We start from the raw sequence: 23,310 nt of genomic DNA, 5'->3' as shown, positions 1-23,310 counted from the left end.
GAGGAGGGAAGGGGGGAAAAGGGGAAAACTTTAAAATATCACTTCATGGACATAGTTAACTTATTTTCATAAAAAAATTCAATAGTGAAAGGACTTGGAATGCAAGAGGTAAAAAGGATAGGAAAAAAGAACACATGGAATTTTTTTTGTTTGTTTGTTACCTGCAAAACTAGTCAATCCCCATCTGGAAGTGACTGACACTATATAGTGTTAGACAGTCTCTCTCTCTCTCTTACACACACATGCACACACACTGAGTTTTCAATTAAACATAAGGGGACCACTGTAACACACACTAGACGATACTCCCCAGCACATACCTTGCTATAAAACTGCAAAATAGAGATTGCCTCCTAGAAGCTGAAAAACAACTTCGTTTTTGTTTTTCAGAAGTTGTGTAAATAAAGAAAACTTGCTGACTGTATGTTTTTTTGCATATGATGAGTTCGACCTTTTGCATGTGTGTTAACTCTCAACCACAGAGGTAAACAACAGAGAAAAGTAAAAGCACTTTTGGGAAAAATCACATATGTAGCTAACTAACACAGAACACTATAAGCATACCTAATGTTTCTAATGCAGACGTTTCTTCTCCAAGTTATATATCTCCAGGGATAATTGTAAAAAGGCAATAAATTAAAAAAATCTAATGCAAACCAGTAGTTATAACATATAGAATGATCTTAGGTACAATTTTAATCTTTTTCTTAATCTTTAAAAATAATACCAAGCTTCATTTCAGAGGAATATGTGCAACATTTACAAAAATACTTTTCATTACGACTTCTGCAAAAGGCAAGGGCACACAACACACACACCATGGTGAGGCAAAGGGCTTGTTCTATCCAAGAGAAATCAGCTTGTGCCACATGAAGAGGACCCACCAGAGAGGGAATGCACAGAGAGAGAGGAACTAGCTTCTGTACCATAACTACAGATTTATAGGACATATTATGGACTTTTATGCCAGGTTAAAAGAGTTGCAACTACTGAGAAGGCTAGACTTTGAAGCACTGACCAAGCAATAGGATCGCATAAGTTACTACAGGTAGGATTGGGATGCAGGGTTAGCGCTGTACAACGCCAGAAGATGGCGATATTGCTTACTTTCTAAGAAAGCACTGGGGAAAAAATTAAAATTCGAATTAATACACTTTTAAACAATTTCATGCACTAGGGACTCACTAGATAATTTTACAGTGATGTAGTATGACTTTTAAGAAAAAACTTCACGTTTATAAAAGCATAAATAGAGGTATAAAATTACATTATTTTGCAAGTTGTGTAACATACAGATACAAATAACTTATTAGAGCCGCATATAGAAAATCATATTCATTATGTGATTAAAACATGAAAAGTGCAGTAAGTTATTATTTTTTCTTTGTTTTAAAAAATAAAATAGGCTCCATGAATTTTAATTCCACCCACTTTAATATTCTCTACATTCCTCCAACTCCAACTTAAAACTACTTGGAAATAAAAAAGTATGAGAAAATGTATAGCTATTGGATCCCAAATATAAAGAACTCTTCTCTTTAAATACAGCCTAAGAATCACAGCAAAACTAAAAGGAAACACAAAGAACTCATCCAAAATCTGATGTGACCTACTGGTCCTAAAACCTTCTTTTTTTAAGACCTGTAAAAAACACTCATTTTGTTATTATTTGATATGGACGAAAAAAAAGATGGATCAGCACAGACCATTTTCTTACCTCTTTTTGACTATCAATATGACAACAAGGAGAAGCAGGATGAATACCAGAATTCCAGCACTTATTCCTGCTATTTTCACCACCCGATCTGTTTGTTTAGCTGGATCTGGAATCACTTCAGGTTCTTCTGTTGCTGCTGCTAAATGAATCAATAAAAGAAATTACTTGAATGTATAAGCACTAGAGATAAGAAAATAATTGTTGGTGATAATTTTCAAATATGTGTGTCTTAATACAATAGTTAAAATATAGATACATGCATCATGTGTTTAAACATCTGTATATGTGTACATAAACACACTATAAATTTCAATATATATGCCACACATTTGCAACACCAAGTATACAAGCAGTGTTTATCAAACACTCTTTTCCAAGCCACAGTCTGCACCCTAAACTGTAGCACTTCTCCCCTTCACCCAGTTCCAGTCCACCTTTGTGTATTAATTCAGCTTGCAGCATCTGGTCTGAGATCTGCATGCTACTGGGAATTTTAATTCTCTAAATAAGGTCATCCACAAAGCCAAGACTAAAGTCAGCAGTAGTTTTATTTCTGTTTATAGACCCTGAAAAAACCCCCACAAACTGCTGTTCCACCGAGAGTTGAAACCATTCCATAACACAGCTGAGTAGGCTGAGGCTACAGGTTACAGCAGAGAAAAAAACAGAATATACATGAAAGTGCACAGCCATTCAGTCTGCACCTCTTTGCATAACAGCCTGGTATACAAAAGATCAGGAACATAGTCTTTTCCACCTTGATAAAAATATAAAAAAATATAAATCAGTTTCAGCCAAGGGTAAAATCCCATGAGATGTTTACTTGTGGAATAGGAAATGGCTCTCCTGTTCTCTAGTTCTTACTTTCTAAGGCTGTGGCCTTTTGTCTACTCACAGGCATGAAATGGTATGTGTGCTTGCTCTCCCTCTGACCCTTCTCTCACTCTCCACCCAGCATGCAGCAGATGCCACTTAACCTCTCCACTCACAGCAGCTGCATGTGGAATAGGTACAAACTGTTGGTATCACTGTGTCTATGGCATTACACAGAAAATGTCCTTTACTCTGAAACTAGGATGCTTCTCAACAGATCACCAAAAGAAGCAGAATGAAAAATGAGGTGAAATAGTATACTACTGCTCTGCTGAAAAACTGCTCCATAGCCGTTTCAGAAAGCCAGTGGAGTCAGTACCAGGGAAATTGCTATCTAATACTTTCTGGTTTTAACCATGTTACTTAGACTATTTCTGTTCAGGTTCCATGTACAGGAACCTGTATTAACTTTTGAGGGAAGGATTATGCTGTCATTTAAAATCAGTCTTTATTACTTGTTTCTGTAACTTTCATCTCAGCCGTATCTGAACCACTTACAACTTACCCTCAGATCAACCTTCTGAGTTAGGAACGTGCTCTCTTCCAGACACCCATGCAAGAGCTAGACAGACGGTAAGAGATCTGGCAGCGCTTTAATCATAAAACTTAATCATCATCATAAGACTTCATCATTATAATCGTCTCTCTCACCTACAGCTTGAACTCTATCTGCTAAGAAATACTAAATGCTTCCTCCTCTGTGTAAATACATGCCTGCATGCACACTTGCATACATAACCTGTGTGGACTCAATTCTATATATTTTGTTTGTATTATGTGTTTGTTGAGGTGTCTTGGGTAAGAGTCAGGATCGGGTAAGTGGCGTGTGAATATGTAGCTGCATTCACACAACACATACACACAAGTTAAAATTAATGTTAGATACGCATAGGATGCCGTCTAACAGGAAATGAGGGGCATGACTTCTGAGGTGGAACTGGAAGATGAAGGTATTCAACATTCTCAGTGCTTAAAATGAATCACCTCCCAGTCCAATATTAGCTGGGCTGGATGTGACAAATGCAAATCAACATTTGATAAGCAGTAGAGCCAAAAGGCCAATCAGAAGAGTCAAAAGACCAATCAAAGCTAAATATAAATGGCTTTATATGCCAATGGGGAAAAAAAGTCATGTTTGCTGTAAGGGGTACCGAGAAACAGCAAGGACTTGGGAAGGGTAAAGAGGGAGCATGCAGGAGTGGCATAGTCGCTCTGTCTGGAATTGCAAATGTGAGCACAGCTGGGCAAAGGTAAGACCTAGCAAAGGTAAGAACTACTCAAGCTGCAAAATAACTAAGGCTGGAACAAGAGATTTAGCTGTATGGATGGAAATTTAAGGCCAGGTCTTTGAGAGATTTCAAATTATGAACTAGAGGGATTATATGTGACCTGAAGTTACACTTTAAAACTTGAAGGCTCAAAAATACATCCAGCAGTACAGCCTTGATCAGGACAGTGGTATTTTCACAGGAGTATTAGTGATGAGAGAGTAGAGGGGAAAGAATAACAGACCCATTTCACACCTCTCAGAAGAAAGATAGGACCCTTATAACTTGATAGAGCAAGCTTCAATATAGGTGCTTCTCATAGTCATGTTTAAAATTATTGCATGGTCACATACAATGTTATTTCATTCAGAAAAGTTACTTTAGAGAAAGAACAATAGACATCTCAGAAAAACTGAAGAAAAGGTTACTGAGGAAGTTTACTTATTTGGTTAACTTAAGCACAGGTGTTTTATTATATAGTGTGTAAGCAATGACTTGGATCATCAATAACTTCAAAATGAAGTTCTCTGCCAAGTTTGTAGAACAACAGTGGAAGGCCAGGAGGATATCAACTACTTGTCCATTTGTTCCGGTTTCCTTACATTAAAGGGTTTGAAGTAAGAGACAGTAATTAATTCCATGAACTTTAAGGCTGCTTATGAGATAAAGTTTGTGCCCACTAGAAATGTACCACAGAGTTCTAAATTAATTGAGAAAAATTATATTGAATAGTTATAGACTAAGCAAGTGTATAACCAGTGAATGAGCCTGCTATACCCAAAATGCTAAAATCTACTGGCAGAACAATACCTCTCTCCCCAATATCAACTGAAAGATTGCTTTGGACTTAAATGAAACCAGGCTTATTATATGCATGTTTCCAGCAACAGACAATATATGCATTCTCTAGACTAAATGTTACATTTGGGGACTATATGAAAGCAATCATAGATATAAATCACACTGTAATCTATGCTTTATGTGTTTGGGCATTGCATGCAATGGAGTATATTATTTTGAGGAAGCTATTGAATGTAACATAGAATGATTTAATGGAACTTACAAATTTGAAAGTATTTCATATTACTTGTGTTTTAATTGTGACAGCTCAAAGTGTATTGCAATAAGCATGCGCAAACTTACACATGCACAGACAAAGGACAAAATCAGAGAAACCTTGTGCCTATGTGTTAAACCTACATGTATGAATGAGTGTCTCCTGGCTGCTGATTGCAGAAGGACTACAGCAGCAAGAGAACTTCTGCTTACTCTGAGAAGTTGCTTTCTCTACCCTCTACAAGATTACGGGGGTTTAGTTCTCTGAAGTGGCTCTTCTGTAGGCTGAACTGGTTTTGTCAAACAAAGTAACTCAACTAACCAAGGCTTCATCAAGGACAAATCTTGCCTAAACAACCCAGCAGCTTTCTATGATGGTGTGACTACATCAGTGGACAACGGAAGAACTACAGATGTCGTCTGTCTGTAAGCCTTTGACATGGTCCATGACAACATCCTAACACAACATCTCTAAATTGGAGAGATACAGTAATTAAAAATGGAATTATTTAGATAATTGGAGTTAACTAGTGTATATTTCTAAAGAAGGCAAAAATGGTCTAAAATTATTTAAGTTACAAAGACATCTGCTTTACTAATTTCTAATGTTCATTTTTAGTAATATAGTCCTGCAATCCTCTCTTACATATTGAACAGCAGACTGTATTGAAAGCAAATTAACAGAAAGATGGTCATATAAAAATGCATGCTCTCTTTGCTATTAATTCCTTTGGCCAGCCTTACTCTAATAGACCTTAAATTTAGTGTTAATTTTTACAATATCTTTGTCTTGCACATTACTGTTTTTCGCAATTTGATCCTATAAGTCTGAGATAATCCTGCAGTTTCAACCAGTGCAAACTCATCTTCCATAAAATTTGCAAGAGTTTCTGCTCTGAAACAGAGAGTTAGCTACATTTTTTTCCCTGTACAAAAATGGCTGCCTAAAGTGAAGATTTATGAGATAGACTGGGAGGAGAACAACTTCTCTACTTGCCTTTCTTCTGAACTAATGAACAGTAACAGCAATCACATTCCACAGTTCCATTCACAAAGTTCATAAAATAACTTGACCCCGTGATTGTGGCTCTGCACATAGCCAGTAATAGTCACCATATAAGAAGTCATTCTACTTGTTTTCATAGATACTAAAGGAGAATATTCAGTCAGTTGCATGAAGCTCAACTGTGAACAGGACTAAGTCAGACTAGCATCGCTAACTCTCTCAGGGACAGTAAAATTCTGAACAGTTGATGAGGTACAGTTCATCTCACAATTTCCTGATGTACTTGATTCCTCCAATTTTTTTTAACATATTTTTAATTAATCACACCAAAAAATCCAATACCCACTTCTAAAATTGAGCATATGCATAGTATTTACACTTAATTCTTGATGTATACTGTTGCATAAGGAATCCAGTCACAGCATATATTGCTTTCCTGTCTTCTCCTTCCTTCTGTGGTTCAAAATTTACACACAGCCTTGCAAAATTGTCAGAGAATTTATGACACTCAGCACAAAATCTATTCACCTATCCCTTCCCCAGGAGATGGTGGAGGAATCAAGATAATGATATTCTACTCGTTCACCCAAACACAATTATTCAAGCAGAAAATTCTGGTAGGGTTTTGCAGAGCTGCTTGCATGGTACCACTTAAAGAACAGCCAGCCTTCTAAAAGACAGCTTTAAATCAGAGGTTTCGAACAAGGTTTTTATACTTAACTTCTCACCATACCATTCGACTCTTAGCATTCACAGCATTTTATGCTGGGTTTCCTTTGTGTGAGCAAGAGAAGAAACTCAGTTTTATGCATGATTAAAGCTGCTATTTTATTACACTGCATTTTCTTTGAATGTTAATTTCTGTTTATGGCAGATCTTTGAATTCTCACAAACTGGTGTTATTGCTGCGTAGCTTGATATTCAAAATAGCTCTGCTCAAGATAATCAGTTCTGCACTTTTGTTACGTGGCATTCAAAAACTTTTAATTAAAACTAGGAATGACATCTGAATGAGTTCAACAAGGTAATATCAGGATAACATCATCAAATGAAACTGGAGGCAGCTCTGAAGGGTTCGTTGAGAAACTAAGTGAGATTCTCTGACAAATATTTTCTTTGAGACTGGTCTGCCCTGTGTAATCATCTGTCCAGAAAGATCGTTGTGCCTCAATAGGTTTTGTTTTCTTACTGCTTTGCTACAATGATAATCATTGTGCAGTTAAGGAAATTTTTGGAAGTCTGAAATTTAATTAATAAATTCAAGTTCAGTGAGAGAAGATCTGTAACCACAGATCTTTAAATTATATTTAAAAGTCTCAGCTGATTCCATTTGATGAAAATATTTGAATGTACTTTTGCAGGGATCGGAAAATATTTGAATGTACTTTTGCAACTTTTTCTAGCAAACTACACACATTATTCATGAGGTCTTACAGATATCCTCACGTGAGTCGGTTTGGTACACCAGTTCTCTCTCTTTAAGATTTTTTTTTTCTCAGGTTGAAACCTGAAGATACATTTACAGGGAAAGGAATCTCTACAATTCTCCCTTTCCTACATCTTCTAAAGAGTTTCTGTCTTGGAGAACAGCTTCTGGGAGATGAAGGCATGCCAGAAATTAATGGGGGTTTGGATCCATCTAAGCTGTTGCTTCCAGGACTCTAAATTACAGATTTTTGGGGGAACATTATTAAAAAAAAAAATTGTATTTCACTATGAAGAGAAAGTGTGATTCCCTGAGCTGTGCTCTGAAGTGTCAGGTTCATCCTTGTCACCATGGTAACCAGGTCCATGGCTGTCCCAAGTAAGAGAGTTTAACAGGCTCTGCTTGTGAAAAGGGGGATGCCAGGCACCACCACCCTCTTCGTTCTGAAAGAGGAGAGTAGTGACGTGATGCTTAGATAAATCTGCTGCCTTACTTCGTGTTGCAACATACCGTGCCCAACTTGTCCTCATGCGTGTCCCTCACTGGAGAAAAGGGGAGGTGTTATAGATGCTACCAGTTGAGCCTAACAGAAGGAGCCCTCAAGGCCCCAAAGATTTGTGATATTAAAAGTTAAGCCTTTGTATGAACAAAGTTTTATACAACTGTTCTCTACATAAAAGGTCACTGCTGCAGAAATGGACAGAGCCACTGTTTCATGGGTCCCTGCGGTTCCTTCTGATAGCTTACATGCAAAAATGAAGTTAATACAGCTTCAGGTCAACCTCTAGTCAGTCAGATTTGGGATAGTATAAGGAGCTGTAGAAGTTAAGCACAGGGAGTCCCACAGGTGGCTATGCACATAAATATGGTACCAAATAAACAGGTTTACCACCTGCTTACACATCCTGCTTTCAGATAATACAGAAAAATAGCCTGAGCTTATGCTACTGGATTTTTTTAAATGACAAACATGCAGTTTATAAATATTTGTACACATTTTAATTAATCAAATGAACCAGCACAGCATATCTTGCCATGCAATTATGATAACGTTTCCTGGAATTCCAGTATAATATATACATTTATATATAAAAGACCAGTTCCCGACTAGTATTGTAAACCCTCAGAAGTGTAGATATATGTTGTTTTGATAAGTCATATGTAATAAAGAACCCCTCAGTCCTACTACTCTGCAAGACTTTCAGATCAGTCCATGGACTGGTACTACTTTGGTAGGAAACTATAAGGAAAAAAGAATCAAGTGAACCATCTGCTGCTATTAGGGTCTGAAGTGAAAACTAATGAGGACTTACTCTTGGAATGTTGCACTAGAAGCAATTTAAATTCACAACAGCTACTCTGAAAACAGTAATGTCCATGAATTTATAACCAATTAGCAGGAAGTTGACCTTAATAGATTCAGAAGTATCAAGTGGAGAAAGTGCTGAATCCGTTTGCCTCACTAGCTGAGAAACCTTGGACATGAGCAGATGAAGACAGCCAGAGCAGGAACAATGCTGAGGAGACAATGTTCCAGCAACACTCTGCCCTGCTTCCATGAGTCACATTGAAAGAGATTAGTGCCGTCAATGCATTTCTATTACATCTGCCACTAAGATGTACTTCTGGAGCGTATACTTTGCAGGCACTTAAAAAAATAAAATAATACTTTCTTTAGCCACCTGATGGGCTTCTTTCAGTAGTCAACATGGAAGCAAAGATCTAAACATTCAAAGCAAATTTTTTCATTGCATGTGTACTAAAAGACCTTGAAAAGGGTACATAAAAAAAAATTGTAGAAATACATAACATGCAGGCTGTAAAGTATCAAACTGAAACAATGAAATCTAAACCACTAATTCTCCTTGATTTTCTGGAAAGGGGTATTCGTTAAGAATTGTCCCCTAACACTCTGATGCACCTGATTAACAAGTCATTTAGCAACGACTTGTTGGATGGACTGTTACCATTTCTTAAGGTCACTGTGATCTTTTGTTAGACCTTTTGTAGCACTTTTTCCTAAGAACATATAAAAGCAGCCAAGCAGCCAGCATTTTGTTAATTAAATCATTTGTTGAGGTTTTTTTTTAGGAGAACAAAAACACTTTCAAGTTAGTTTGGCCACATTACAAATCAAACAACTTTCAAGTTTTAATCTGAACAAACCGTCTGATTTCACAAGTGTGCTTTTAAAAATGAAGCCTCACCTGATGTTAGTTATAAAATTACAAGTATGCAAAACACTGTATTAAAAAATTACCTGGTTTTGACAATGACTCCTATATGGTTTGCTAGGTCATAATTAAATCTGAAAAGAAAATTACTACAAAAGCAGAGTTTGGTAACAATATACAAAATGCCTCATCTTCATGTGCCTTTCCACCAGGCAGCATTTAAGAAATTTAGCAGAGAAAGTATATTATAATGATCATTATCATTTGTATAGGCACATGACATGGTTTATAGGGAAAACTATTACTCTCAAATGTCTGAATTTCAGTTGTGCTTTATTTATTGAAAATAACATTCTGTAAATAACTTCTGCTAATTCAAGCAACTATAAAATTGCAAGTGAGAATTTACTGGTAGTGAAGGAGTTGCAGAGTTATTGCAGACCTAAGTAAATACATTGAAGGGAGCAAGGACAACTTAACTCTTCTCCATCAGAAAACTGCAAACTCTCATCCCAAACAATATTCACACTAGCTCAAAAATGAGAAATTACCAAGATGAAAAATTATTTATATTAAATGCAGTGCTAATAACATTGTGGATGGAATCAAAAGACAGAGGCAATGAGGAAGAACAGAAACAGTGTTTTCTTTATCCTTTCAAAAAATCCAAACCCACACAAATTACAGTTTATATAGTGCTAAATCTAGTCTTCAATAGCAGCCATCAGTTATTATTTGCCATTCAGAATGGCAAAAGATGAGAAAATACACAGAACCACCTTCAAGAAAATAAGTGGTTAATTCTTCCTTTGGAGTTAGGTCCCAGTTTTTCCAAACGTGCATAGATTAAATTTATACATAGCACATATATATATAGTTTATATATAGTCATCTGTTACTAGTATCCCAGATTATTACTGTCATGACTGCCAGCCTTCAGTATCTTGTTTCCTGTAAAATTTGATACATTTTCAAATAGAGTGAAAAAGTAAATATATATATTCTGAAAGTAGTAAAGATGCTTTCTTTCACATGAATTCTATTCTTCCACCTAGAGAAAGTTTTTGCAACTTCTTCAGTTATACAACACCTTAATGACATGATGCAGTGTCTATAGGAGTCCATGGGGCTGGCTGGGAAACAACACAGGATGCACTGCTGTGCAACGCCCATGGCAGAGAACTTTTTTTTCCCTTTAAAACCTTGCCATGTGAAGAGCACCCACTACCAGAAGGTTACATGCTCAAGATTCTTGAGGTTCTCCAGAACCTTTTAGCACTAATAGGCGTCATAAGCAGCTGGATGTCTGGGAGCATGAAGGAAAGGCAAATATCCTCTTCCAAACCAATGGGGAGCATCACCCAGCTGCACATTGCAGCAGGTTGCAAGTACTATCTCAGCTGTTACCCTAATTACGCAGTTGCTCCCAAATCTGCTTATCTAAATACATCTGAAATGTCTTATATGTGCACTTTAAGCTAGGCCACATGATTTTGCATGGAAACATCAAAGCAGTGGTGCTTATCCATGCTAGTCTACCAGGTGCAATGTGAGGGCAACAGCCTTTAGCTGGCTAAGAGCTTTGCTATCTTCTGCTACACCACCCATTTCCAACTAAGCCTTAAGCCCTGTGTAAGAAGTCACAAGCCTGTCTATAGGCTTGTTTACCACATTTGACATCTAGAAACACAAACATAATGGCACTGCAACAACATGCAGCTAATGCAATGACAACTGTATGAAAAACACATCGATGTTCACAGCTCAGGGTGGATTGCCATTGACTACTGAGTTCAGATCAGGACTTGTAATGACAATAAAAGCCTTCCATATTGTGTCACTGCCTCTCTTTCTACATATTTCTGCATTATTAATATGTCAAAGAAACTTTTAAGCATTAAGAAGAGATGGCTGTCCTGCAGACTACAGGACAAAACATGCCTGCAAGAAAGAAGACAGTTAAAGGGTATTGCCACTTTTTGAACCTTTGTCTCTACTTTTTCACATTTTTTTTCTTTTAATACTGAAGTTTTCTTACCTTCAAACTTTACACTCTAATTACTCTCTCTCTCTGAAAGAAATATGAGACTTTTTGTTATTTCCATTACCCAAGGACTACTCACACAAGACTGTGATGGGGAACCAGGTATAATAAAGAGTCTCTATGATTAAAGTTACATAAACTTTTTATATTTGTTATCATACTGGTTCATAAAAAGTAAAGATGAACCAGTTTTTAATTTCACAAAGCACAACTCTGACAGAAGACAGCCAGGCTACAGGAATAATAGTAAAGGGCTGTACAGTACGCAGAACTAAAAGGTATCAGTTTGAAAGTGGTTCTGTTGCCCCCTCAGCTGTATTTTTTTTAAAGGTTGTAGAGCAGTCATTTTTATCCAGAGGATGAAATTAGCTGTTCTGTATTGGATATGCCTTGGGCTGCTGCTGTCTCAGCTAGCTTCTCTAGGAAAATACAACTGTATCAAAGGAAAAAAGAATATATCTAACAAAAGCTTCAAATTCACATAGAAGTAAAAATAAATGAAGCCAACTATAACATGCAAATATTGTATTATGATTTATGTAATGGATTGCTGGCAAAGAAGATTACTGTACTGGTATTTATGCTTTAAATCTGGTTTTAGGGTTTTCAGTCAGTTGTGATCTGATTAAAATGTGCCTGATTTGGAGGAGAAAATCATCTTAAACTGATGGACTGCCAAGAACTCTTGCAGATGAGGTGGCAAAAATATCTATACTGAGACCCTGAGCTATCAATGACCAAAACCAAATTTGCATTTTAAAATGAGAAAAAAAAATGAATTAACAAGGACTGACATGAAAGTAATGTGCTCTAGTGTTCACAGACACAGGCTAAGACACACCTGTATGTATCTCATATACATTGTCCCTTTGGCAAAATGTGAATTGCAATTTGAAACACACAGGCCACTCCACACTGTGAGTTCCCATTTATAAGCAGGTATTACTGACCATATTGAGCAAAAATGGCCTTTCATCATTTTTAGGAAGGGAAAAATGGCTTTAATCAGTGACTCAGTGGATACAACTTTAATGAATGGCTCATTTCAGCTTCTTATTCCTTAAGACCTAGCCAATGTGATCTATCACCTTTCTTTCAAACTTGGATAGATGGATTCATGCTGAATTACCAACACAGAAGATGACTTTCAGGTGGCTTGAATAACACTCATAAATCGGATGTACTGTTATATTTTAAATAATGTTTGAAAAGAAACATACACATGGGAAACATATTAGCAAATCAACGTAATGACAGTATCTCCAGATAAGACCTTACCTTGCCTGATTCTGGTGTAATAATAAGACTAGTAAGTACTACATGAAAATATAGTGCAATCTGATATGATCATGCCTGCTACTTACAGAATCCTGCAAAAGTAAATACAAAACTGCATACTTCAAGCATTTAAAAAATAGAAAGGGGAGAATAACAATGTATTTCTGAAGCAAATATTAAACAGCTTGGTACTACATTAAACTTCATATGAAATCTATAAAAGCCTTTTTAGATCACTAGGACGCTTCAGCTAGACAAAATGCTGAAAAGTAAGAAATAAAAATGAAATTTGATCTAAAGTCACATATATCATTAACTTATTTTCAGTGTGCAATAAATACAAACATTAGAAAAATCTCTAATATTAAAGGGCAACTTTGTTATCTCACTGATCATTTAGGGGTAAATACAGCTACCATACACAGTGAATGGAGAAGAGACCTAGTGGTCTTTCAGTTTTGTAGACCCAAGGATTTTACTCGATGTAAAAATAAATGTTCTGTGCTCCCAATCTTACACCAATCTTGATACATTTACACTCAGCTACATGTGACATTCTTCATGGAAAGTAATTCCCTCTGTTTTCACCTACAAAGACAAGTGCAGTATCTGATGTTTGGGATGGTAACACCACGGTACTGCCTCGGAATAGAAAGAAGCATTGCAGAAAACATGGAAGGAAAGAATTGATCTTGTTTCCATCTTCAGTTGTGTCATGGATGCTGAAGACATCACCAGACTCTGCTCAGGGAGATGCACAGCAAAAGGACTAGGGGCAACAGACGTGATTTGCAATGATGAAAATCCCAAAGCAGATAAAATGGGGAAAAACAAAAGAAAAATCACAATGAGGGTGGTCAAACACTGGGAGAACTGTTCAGAGAGGTATCTCCATCCTTGGAGGCATTTAAAACTCAGGTTAACAAGGCCCTGAGCAACCTAACTTAACTTCCAATGTAGATTCAAACAAGTTGCACCTGCTCTGAGCAAGGGTTTGATCAGACAATCTTTAGAGATCCCTTCCAACATGAATTATTGCAAGATTCCTATTTCATTCATCAGGACACCAACTGAGACTCTGTTCATCTCATTGCTCTAAGTAGTCATTATTGCCTTGTCTTCATAATTAAATAAATGCATGAAACAATATTCTCTGGAATGCAGGGAATACAGTTTTAACTTTGTATTTCATCCAGTTTCAGTATTTCACTTAGATTCACTTTTGAAGCTTTCTGCTAAGGCTGTTGCAATTTCAAAAACAACCCTCTAAGATTCAATCAGTGCTGGCTCCTAGGCACTTTTTAAAGTTGACTGTAGCTATAAGCATCTGGAGTGAGTATTTAAGAAAAAGTTCATGCCTTGCTTTGCTTTAAGATTCTCAGTGGTAACTGATTGCCTATAAAGATGAAGACTGCAGTTCAGGTCCTGCATCTCAACCCAGCAGAGAAGATACATTACATGACTTAGTCCTTCCTTACCACAAAATATCTTCATCAGCTGAAGTTTCATTAACTGAGAAAGGGGATAGAAAGCACCCTTTTAAGCTGCTATTGACATGGCTACATATTGGGTAAAAAAACTTACCGCCTACAGCATGTGATTGCTTTCCCTCCTGAAATCCTCTCTCCTCATTTGTTCCCCACTGACCAGGGGCCCTCTGGGGCTCGAGAAACAGTGTTGTAAGACAGTGTGGAGATATAAGAAGGGTGATGCACGGTTTAGCAGCAGAGAGAAAGCTTGTGGTTAAAGGGCTTGCCCTAAGTCTGACAGGAAAATGAAAATACAGAGATATGGAAAGGGAAATGAGAGATGAAAAAGTAAGAGAGTCTGGAAAGAAGATATGTAGAACAACCACAACAGGAAAACAGAAAAAGGAAAAAAAAAAAAAAAAAAAAAAAAAAAAAACAGCAAAAAGGGAAACGGCAAAAGAAAGTGTAACATATCATAAAAAAAAAAAGGAAGAAGAAAGGGAGAAAGGATAATGGTTGATATAGAAAATGTTTAAAATTCTTTAGTGATAAAATAAAAGATTTTTGTGAAATCAATGATTTTTGGTTGTAAACGTCGATTTAAATTGGACTGGAATTGTGTCCCCTAGCTACATGAATCTGAGCAATACATGCCAATGAAAAGAGACGCAAACCCAAACGTGTATCTCTGTGAATGAACGAGGTGATCTATTTCATTCCTTCTTTCCAAAGGCACGATCCAGACATGTTACAAACATTACTTTGCACACACTAGGAAGGTCATCTCCTGTGCTGGTTAGCAATGGGAATTCCAGATGCAACTACACGTGCTGCCGCCACAGAAAACTACCATGTAACTCTGCATAAATTGTCTGCCTTTTTGTGAGATAGGCAGAACAAGATCATAAATAGCATTATGAATCATAAATGAAATGTGCTGCCAAATCTGCACGGAGTGATTTACAGACCAACCTCCTTGTGATATATATTACCTTGGGTCACTGCTATTAAGTCTTCACTTTTAGTTGGAGAAAATACATTCCTTTCTATTTCTTACCGTGCAGGTAGAAAAAACCAACCAACCAGCATCACTGACATGAGAGCAGTGGTGTTACCTTCCACTTAACAGAAAAATATCAATGCAGACCTTGTCATTTAACCTTCCTTAACCTTCGCTCCCTCAATCAAACAACTTCTGCCTCAAACTAGTGCATGCTCTTACCCTTGATGTTTCTTTTAAGGCGAAGTAGCGTGAACAGATTTTTAAACTAAAAAATGTTCCAGTTTGCTTCAAATATTTTAAATATTTTAAATATTCTCTACATTCAGTTACTCTCTTGAGACCTGGCAAATCAAACAACTCCATACGCATCTGAGAGCAGACTTTCAGCTGAAATCAGTGGGGTTCTGCCAGGATGGACAAACAAGGAGTGGTTCAACCACTCTTACAAGAAACTACTAAAAGAAAAGCCTTATTTCAAGTCTCTGTGTTTTGCTTCATCAAACGTAGTGAATAAAGATGCCAATTTAAGGACTATCATTTTACAAAATAGCAATACCTACTGCAATATTTTTCAACAATTACATGTATTGGCTCTGAGCTTCCAGTAGAATCGCACACAAAAAAATCTTATTTTCAGTCATTTATAGGAATGTATTTACGCCCACTAAAAAAAATATGCTTTATTAACATTCATAGACATTGCAGGTATTAAATCAGTTTAATCACCAGAAGATATTTTTACATAATATCAATTTTCTATCTCTTTATTGAATGCTTCTATAGCCTCTTTCAAGAAACATAAAATCATTTACTGAGTAACAATACACTAAGTAAATTTCATTCTCACTCAGCTCATTGACTTAATAATGTTCACTTAGTGAATGTGAATTCAAAACAAGTTTCATTACATTAAACCATCTTACAGTGATCTTGACTTTTGGTAAAGATAAAAAGTACCATTAGGAAACTTTAATTACAAATCTTGATTGAAAACCCAGAGACAGCAACAGCCGAATTGAAAGGTTTTTTTTAATTTTAAAAAAAGGAAATATTCCTCATCCCATAACCCAAGAAGAATAAACTTTCTATACTGGTATGTACACCCTCATTAAAACCAATTTTCCTTCTCCCATAGCATTGCCACCATGCCTATATTACTGCAGATGGGAACCCCTGCTTAGTGTTTTGCAAAGACCTTTCTCACATCAAATACTCTAGTAACTTCAGCTTGGATTTCATTCTTGTCTTTCATATTGGATGAGGGAAGATTACAGCTAAGATTAAGGTGAGTTAGGTTCAGAGCTGGGTTTCCCTCCCTTTTCAGACAGAGCTCCTTGTGCGCAAGGGTCTATTCCAGCCACAATGAAATTAACATAAATAGTTTGAAAATAATTTCTAAGGTTAAAAGAAGTCTTTCACTAAAAAGAGGGATGTGAGCCAAACAGTAAGAGAAGAGTAAATGGAGACTTTTCAAGGAGGTCAGACTAAAGAAATTTGGGGGAAATACAAATGTAAATTAGTAGCTCTGGAAATTATAATTTTTTCCTACATTTCCTTCAAAGGCTCCCTTCTTAAACTCCAGTTTTTCAGGTACCTGACAGAGAAAAATAAGCAGCTCATCCCCCTGTGCCCACTGGTATTTTTTTCCAAATTTAGAGCTAATGGAGAATGAAACTTCAGAACACCAAATTTGAATCATCACTGTGAGCATACACGGGGAAAGAAATTTTGCCCAAACTTTCTCCATTCTCCTTGGAAATACAGGATGCTGAAAAGCATGACCATAAAATCTAAACATTCTTAAGGAATGCTGTCTGGCTGACAATGAAGTAAGAATGAGTCTGGCTAAGATGGAGTAAACCTTCCTCACTACAGTCGATAGGGTGCTGTGTTTTCGACTTGCAAGCAGAACAGTGTTAATAACACAGGGATGTTTTAGCTATTGCTGAGCAGTGCTTCCACACCGTCAAGGCTTTCTCATTTTTCATGCTGCCCCAATAGCACATAGGCTGGTGATGGGGGATGGGCAGGATGTTACGGTGGGGGGGAGAATCAGGACAGCTGGCCCCAACTGACCAAAGGGGTTTCCCATAACATATAATGTCATGCTTAGTAATAAAAACTGGGAGTTTTGTTTTTCAAAGTAACCATAGCTTGGAGACTCTCTGGGAATGGGGCTGTCTGCAGGAGGTGGTGAGTGACTGCCTTTGCATCACCTTTTAAAAAATAAATTAATCCTTCCTTCACTTATTAAACCATTCTTATCTCATCCCACAGGTTTGCTTACTCTTCCTCTTCTGATTCTCTTCCCCATTCTGGTGGTGAGAAGAGCAGCTGGGTTGGAGCTTAGTTGCCTCCAAAAAGTACACAGAAAAGGAAAAAAGAGCAACAATAAAACTTGTTCAAAATCTGAAAAAAACCTCCAAACAACTCACAGAAAAGACCCAAAAGCTACTTATACTATTGGTCATTTATATCATCTTAAAAAAAATAGGTTGTTTCTTCTTATCGAATTAACAAGACATATTTATAATGCTCCATTCAGTTAATTACTATACTGTAATTTGCATGTCATCTCTCCTTCTAGCTGAACCTTTAAAAGTCTTTTCAGGTATTACCTTGAGACAGAGGACTCTTATTTAACAGCTGAAAAAACTGAAACAGAAAATAAACAAGCCTGGGGATAACAAGGATCTTGCACTTGAGCTATAAGTGTTTTCAGATAAAGGTAATGTTTGGCATGTTTTACTTTCCACAGTGTCTTTTTTCCCCTTCCTCACTCTGCTGTTTTTACACCAAGGTAAGATAAGGTCATACCAGGTTTAGTAACCTTAAAAAAAGCAACCTACACTAACTGGCACTTTTTCACACATTTGTTTTTGCTATACCTATCCCCTCACTCTCTCAATTTTTTACACAGTATTTAAGGCAGCTTAAGATTAAATTATTTGAATGTCAGACTTGTAAGGTAAAGCTCTCCAGTTTACCACTTACCCTTTTTTTTCTCTATAACAAGAGAGGATGAATGAAAAGGGAATAAACAATACAGTAGTCCTTTCATACCCCCTTTTTCTATCAAGAGCATTCTTTTTTATTTCCCTCACTTTCAATTCAACCCATTCACAAAGGATTAGCATAACACATCTTTTTATGCTTGTAAGGGTTACAGCTGTAATCGCTTCACCTCATCACTTTACTCAGAAATCCTGTCTCTAGAGGAGTAATTCGATTACTCACAACAATCCAACTTTTGCCTAACCAAATAGAAATTCATTATAATGCTGTGCTGGTGCATCAGTTTACTATGAGTGGATGGGAAAAAATACAGCAACGTGAATAGCTGGTGTGAAATGAAGAAAGCAATCATCACCTAACAAAAGGCTATCAACAAAAGGTAGGATGACTAGTAGAAATTCTTAGTCCCATGGGCAGGGTAGCCTCCAAACTACTAATGACTTGCAGCTTTTAAAAGTCTTGGGTTTCAAATAGGCATGGAAAATTTATAAATTGATGAGAGCACCTGATTGCTTCAATCCCACTAGTCTTTATACTGGGCAAGTGTGTGTAAAAACCTGAGACAGAGCTTTTCCACATGCTGAAGAATCACTGTCGAAAATACACTCATGCTAGTCCTTATAATGGCTTCTCTTGTCCTTTGCTTCTGAAATTCAAAAATGTACATGAAGCAATCTTGACTGCATGCTGCTTCAAAGAAAAACTAGTACCATCCTTAGCAACTGACAGTGGATAAGGACAAAAGAAAAAAATAATGAGGACAACTGGCATCTCCAAATGACTTCCAGTTGTCCATATGCCCACAAGCATAAATCTAAGAGAACCTCATGCTGATTGTGTCACAGAAGGACAGCACTTGGGGCAGAAGCACAGATGCCAGGATCATGCCTTGTATTTAGAAGTAGAGCATTTTATTTTATATTATTTCTGTAGAGTGATTTAAGATGCCCAGATATAATGAGATAAGTTCTCAAAGGCAACATTTGTTTTGCCAAAGGTTTAGGAGCATTAGGATCTAGCTGACAAATCTTTAGCTGTTAGACTGGCTTAAGTTGGTTTTCAGCTTTCAGAGCCCATAACTATCTTCTTGATTTTTATTTTTACAGATTCCCAAGGATTTCAGCACAACATATGGGCAGCATTAAGGACATTAAGGATTTACAAATTCATATCATCATTATAAAAACACATAAAGTCTGAAATATATCTGGCATTAAATGAAATACATATATTACTCATGGTCAAATTAAATACTGATGTATTCACATTTGCATTAAAAAGTAAAAAAGAAAACATCCTTTTTACAGTAGTCGTATAAAGAAAACACTCTAAACTGACCCATAAAGAAAGCAGTTCACTGCATTTACTTTAGTTTGATTTCTTTTTAATCTGGAATTTCTTTTTACTTAAAATCGCTGTTCTTCTACATTCTTCTAGACAGTTAACCTTTACTGTGATGTGTGTGTACTTTACAGTGACTGGAAATCAATAATAATTCTGATACTAAGCCATTTTTGTCTTGAAAAAACTTAAAGTATCCCCAAGACAGCACCTTTCTTCAATACTACCCATGGGAATTTACTAATAATTACATTGTTAAATGTGAGTGGAGAAATTGAGTATGTAAAATAAAAGCCAAACTCTAAAATGAAAGAAGGTCCTCATAGCATAGAAAAAACAGTTGGTTATTGTCATTGTGCAAGTTACTGTTCAACATATACACGCAACTGCAATAACAATGCTCACTCTCCACAGGTGACGTATCTGTATTCTTTCCTTTATTCCATAGTTAAAAAACAGAGGAGAGCAATCCCCCAACCAAGACCTCATGCTCTTATAATCTACAGCTACACAGAGAGATAGGGCAAAATCCAGCATACAGCCTTGAATCGATAAGATACCTCAAGAAATGCACCAAATTTTTCAGGTACAAGAACAAACATTCTCTTTTGCCACCTGACACTTTCTCATTTGCCATGGCTTATTTGCTGAAAACGAAGTTACAATACTAATTTTTATATGTGTGTGCTGTTAAAGAAATGAATTACTCTGTTTGCAGAAATGCAGCTTTGATAAAATGTGCAGAGAGGACAGGCATAGCTAGGCAATGCTACACATTCCAGTGAAAACAAGACCTTTCTCTCTAGTAAAGAACTCCCACCAGAAAAGTTCAAATACCTTATAATTATATAATAAAATAAAAGAGAAAGTGAAAGGCCTCAGCAGAAACATGAAAGCATGCATTCATATTGCATATGCCCTACCCCAACCAGAAACAAGTCCTCAGAATTGCTTAACCAAGTTAAGAATACATTGTGGGACTGCAAGTATCACAAGCTAGCCGTCATGCTTACAGGTAGAGGATTTGATGGTGTTCATCACGACGATAACTTTTTTCACTGTGCTGTAAAACACCTACTTAGATTCAATCAGGAGTCAAAGACTACATAGTTCTCAAAATTAATGTGACACAAACACCAGCAGAATAGGAAAATGACTGAGAGTATCTGTTCTCATAAAAAATGAATTTAAAACACACTAGCCAGTTTCAAAGCTGACAAAAGGAATGTATATTATATCTGTACTTAGCTTCCACTTTAGGGATGTTTTATTTATGCTTCTGTCTCAGACATTTATACCACAGTATAAATTGGTTCTAACTACCTTAACCATGTTCAAACAGGGAGTAGTTACATCTTGAAGAAGGGAGAGAAAAATATAAATGACTGTCAACTTATCCTGCATTATTATATTTCCCCTTTAGCCTAAGAAATGTTAAGACAACTTGTTGCAAATCCTACATTTTTTATTATGTCACCACCAGCAATGGCAATAACAAAATTTGGCTTGATGAAATATTTGTGGATTGGGTAGGACTCAAGGAGCCTCCATACAGGGCTGAATAGAGCATGCCATACAGCTGATGTGTTTTGCTTTGACGAGAAGCTGAGCAAGCAACTCAAATGTGGAAGGATTTGTGTTTTAAGAAATTCTACCATTAGATAAAAAGCAGCTGTCACTTGATCTTACAGTTTGGAAAAAGTAGTCAAGTGTCTTGTTTAGCATATGGACACATTCTCATTTTCCCAAACCTCAGAATGAGTTGTTATAGCAATCAGGGCTCTCTTGTTCTGGCAGCCTACCCCACCTTGGCAGTGACAGGAGCTACATCCTGCAGTCAGGTCCCTGACAGGTTTACTGTGTGGGCACCATGTGCTACTTATCCGACCAGAGAGCTTATCACCTCTACAGGCTGGCTGGTGGCAGATGAGGCACTACACACTTGCTGTAGGCTCAGGCAGCAGCAGTACTCGCATGGTTGTTCCTCTTCTCCTCCAAGCTATAGGCATTAGTTCATGCAAAAGTCTGTCTGGTTCAGGTCCAAGTGCTGGGTCAGCAGCCAGCCATTAAATCTAGAAGTCCCACATCCTCAGACTATACTTGAAACACAATGCAGCTATGGTGTCTATGAAGAGCATGGGCTCTGCTGAGCTTTTCTAATCACAAACACAGGATGACTCAGGAGACCTGCTGAGCAGAACGACTGAACAGGCTTTCCCGCAGCTGAACTTCTGCAAGTCAACCCACTGTCCTCCAAATGCGACAGCACTGTGTGCTTACGATCTATCACATTACGTTATGACCTATACAAGCACTACAGACCACTCTGCCAGCAAAACAAATTGTTCTAAGTAACTGTTTGCATTCATTCAAAATAGTTCCTTGAATGGGTTACTAAAAAATAAACTATAAAAGATTTGTACTTCCCAAAACAATTTGGAAAAATACTTCCAGGTGGTTCTGTCCCATAGATATAAAATTTCACTGTCTAAATTTCATCACTACTAGATGGACATCCAGGAAATTGTGATCTCTCTTGCTTAATTCTCTGCATGCAAAATGATTTCACTTTTTGAGTCAGAAAACTCTTCAGGACGGTTTGAATTCAATCTATATTAGTAAAGCTACTCGATTTGGCTAAATGACATGATGCCTCAGAGCTTATGATGAGTAAGCAATATATTTTTAATAAGAAGGCAACCAAATTAGCAGCTTTCATGTTTGGACAAGCATATAATGAGATTCAGTTTTCCATTAGCAGAAGATGAGTGAGCTGGGGTTCCTGGAGAAAAGAAGGTTCACTGGGGACCTTATTGCTTTCTACAGCTACCTGAAAGGAGGTTATAGCAAGGTGGGGGTTGGTCTCTTCTCACAGGTAGCAAGTGGTAGGATGACAGGAAATGGTCCCAAGATCTTAGAAGTCTTTTCCAACTTCAACAGTTCTATGATTCTATGATCTCTCAGTCCCTAAATTTCCAAGTACTTATCATGGAAGGAGGGTTTCTAAATTGTGTTCAAAAGCAAAATAAGAACTTGGTAGATTTACAAATATGTAGTGACTGCTGCAAATAGCCACCAGCCTTTCCCAGCTCAGTGTGCAGCATGATCTAGGCTGAAACACACAAGCAGTTGGTAACAGCAATGGCAAACTCCACAGTTCAAGTTATGGATCAAAAATCCTATCTAACCCTGATGGCTAATAGCTGACTGCTGTTTATGGGGACTTGAGACATATATTCCTCAATAGACAGAGTAATCTGAAACATCAGCCTTCTTATCTGATATCTATACAAAATTCTAGAGTATGCAGCACCATCGTTTCAAAACTGGAATGACAGACTCAGTTCAGCAAAATCTGCGAAATTAGAAACAGATCAAGGATTAATTTGAGATTTGCTTGACAACATATTTTCTGTTGCAGTGGGTCAACAAAACAAGCAAATTCATACAATCTGATTTATGTTAATGTACATAAAAATTAAGATTCACATTAAAAAATGCCTGTACTTATGCAAATCAACTGCCTTCCATATGTTGAGGTAATCTGAATGCCAATTACAATAATCGTAGAATTCTATTCCCTTTCTCATATGTTGTTAAAAACATGGATATAGTAGCAAAACCTCCTTCAACAGTTCTA

At 36.9% G+C, this 23,310-nt stretch overlaps 1 protein-coding gene across 14 annotated transcripts in view; it reads right to left on the bottom strand.

The window, feature by feature from the left end:
• The window catches only part of PTPRK (protein tyrosine phosphatase receptor type K), a 397,788-nt gene that overhangs the window by 35,819 nt on the left and 338,659 nt on the right, over window positions 1-23,310 (bottom strand). For 5 of the 14 annotated variants that reach the window (XM_039381751.1, XM_039381755.1, XM_027751886.2 and 2 more), the window contains exon 14: window positions 1,718-1,856. In XM_039381751.1, the coding sequence (XP_039237685.1) occupies window positions 1,718-1,856 (139 nt within the window). Of the gene's footprint in view, window positions 1-564; window positions 607-1,717; window positions 1,857-23,310 lie in introns of all 14 variants that reach the window. The other 9 variants (XM_039381753.1, XM_027751842.2, XM_039381754.1 and 6 more) reach the window with 3 other exon arrangements.

This window comes from Pipra filicauda, unplaced genomic scaffold (assembly GCF_003945595.2).
Source record: "Pipra filicauda isolate LSUMZ 115617 unplaced genomic scaffold, ASM394559v2 scaffold23_size5868930_pilon, whole genome shotgun sequence".
Classification (NCBI taxonomy): domain Eukaryota; kingdom Metazoa; phylum Chordata; class Aves; order Passeriformes; family Pipridae; genus Pipra; species Pipra filicauda.
This window is presented reverse-complemented; position numbering and strand designations above follow the sequence as displayed.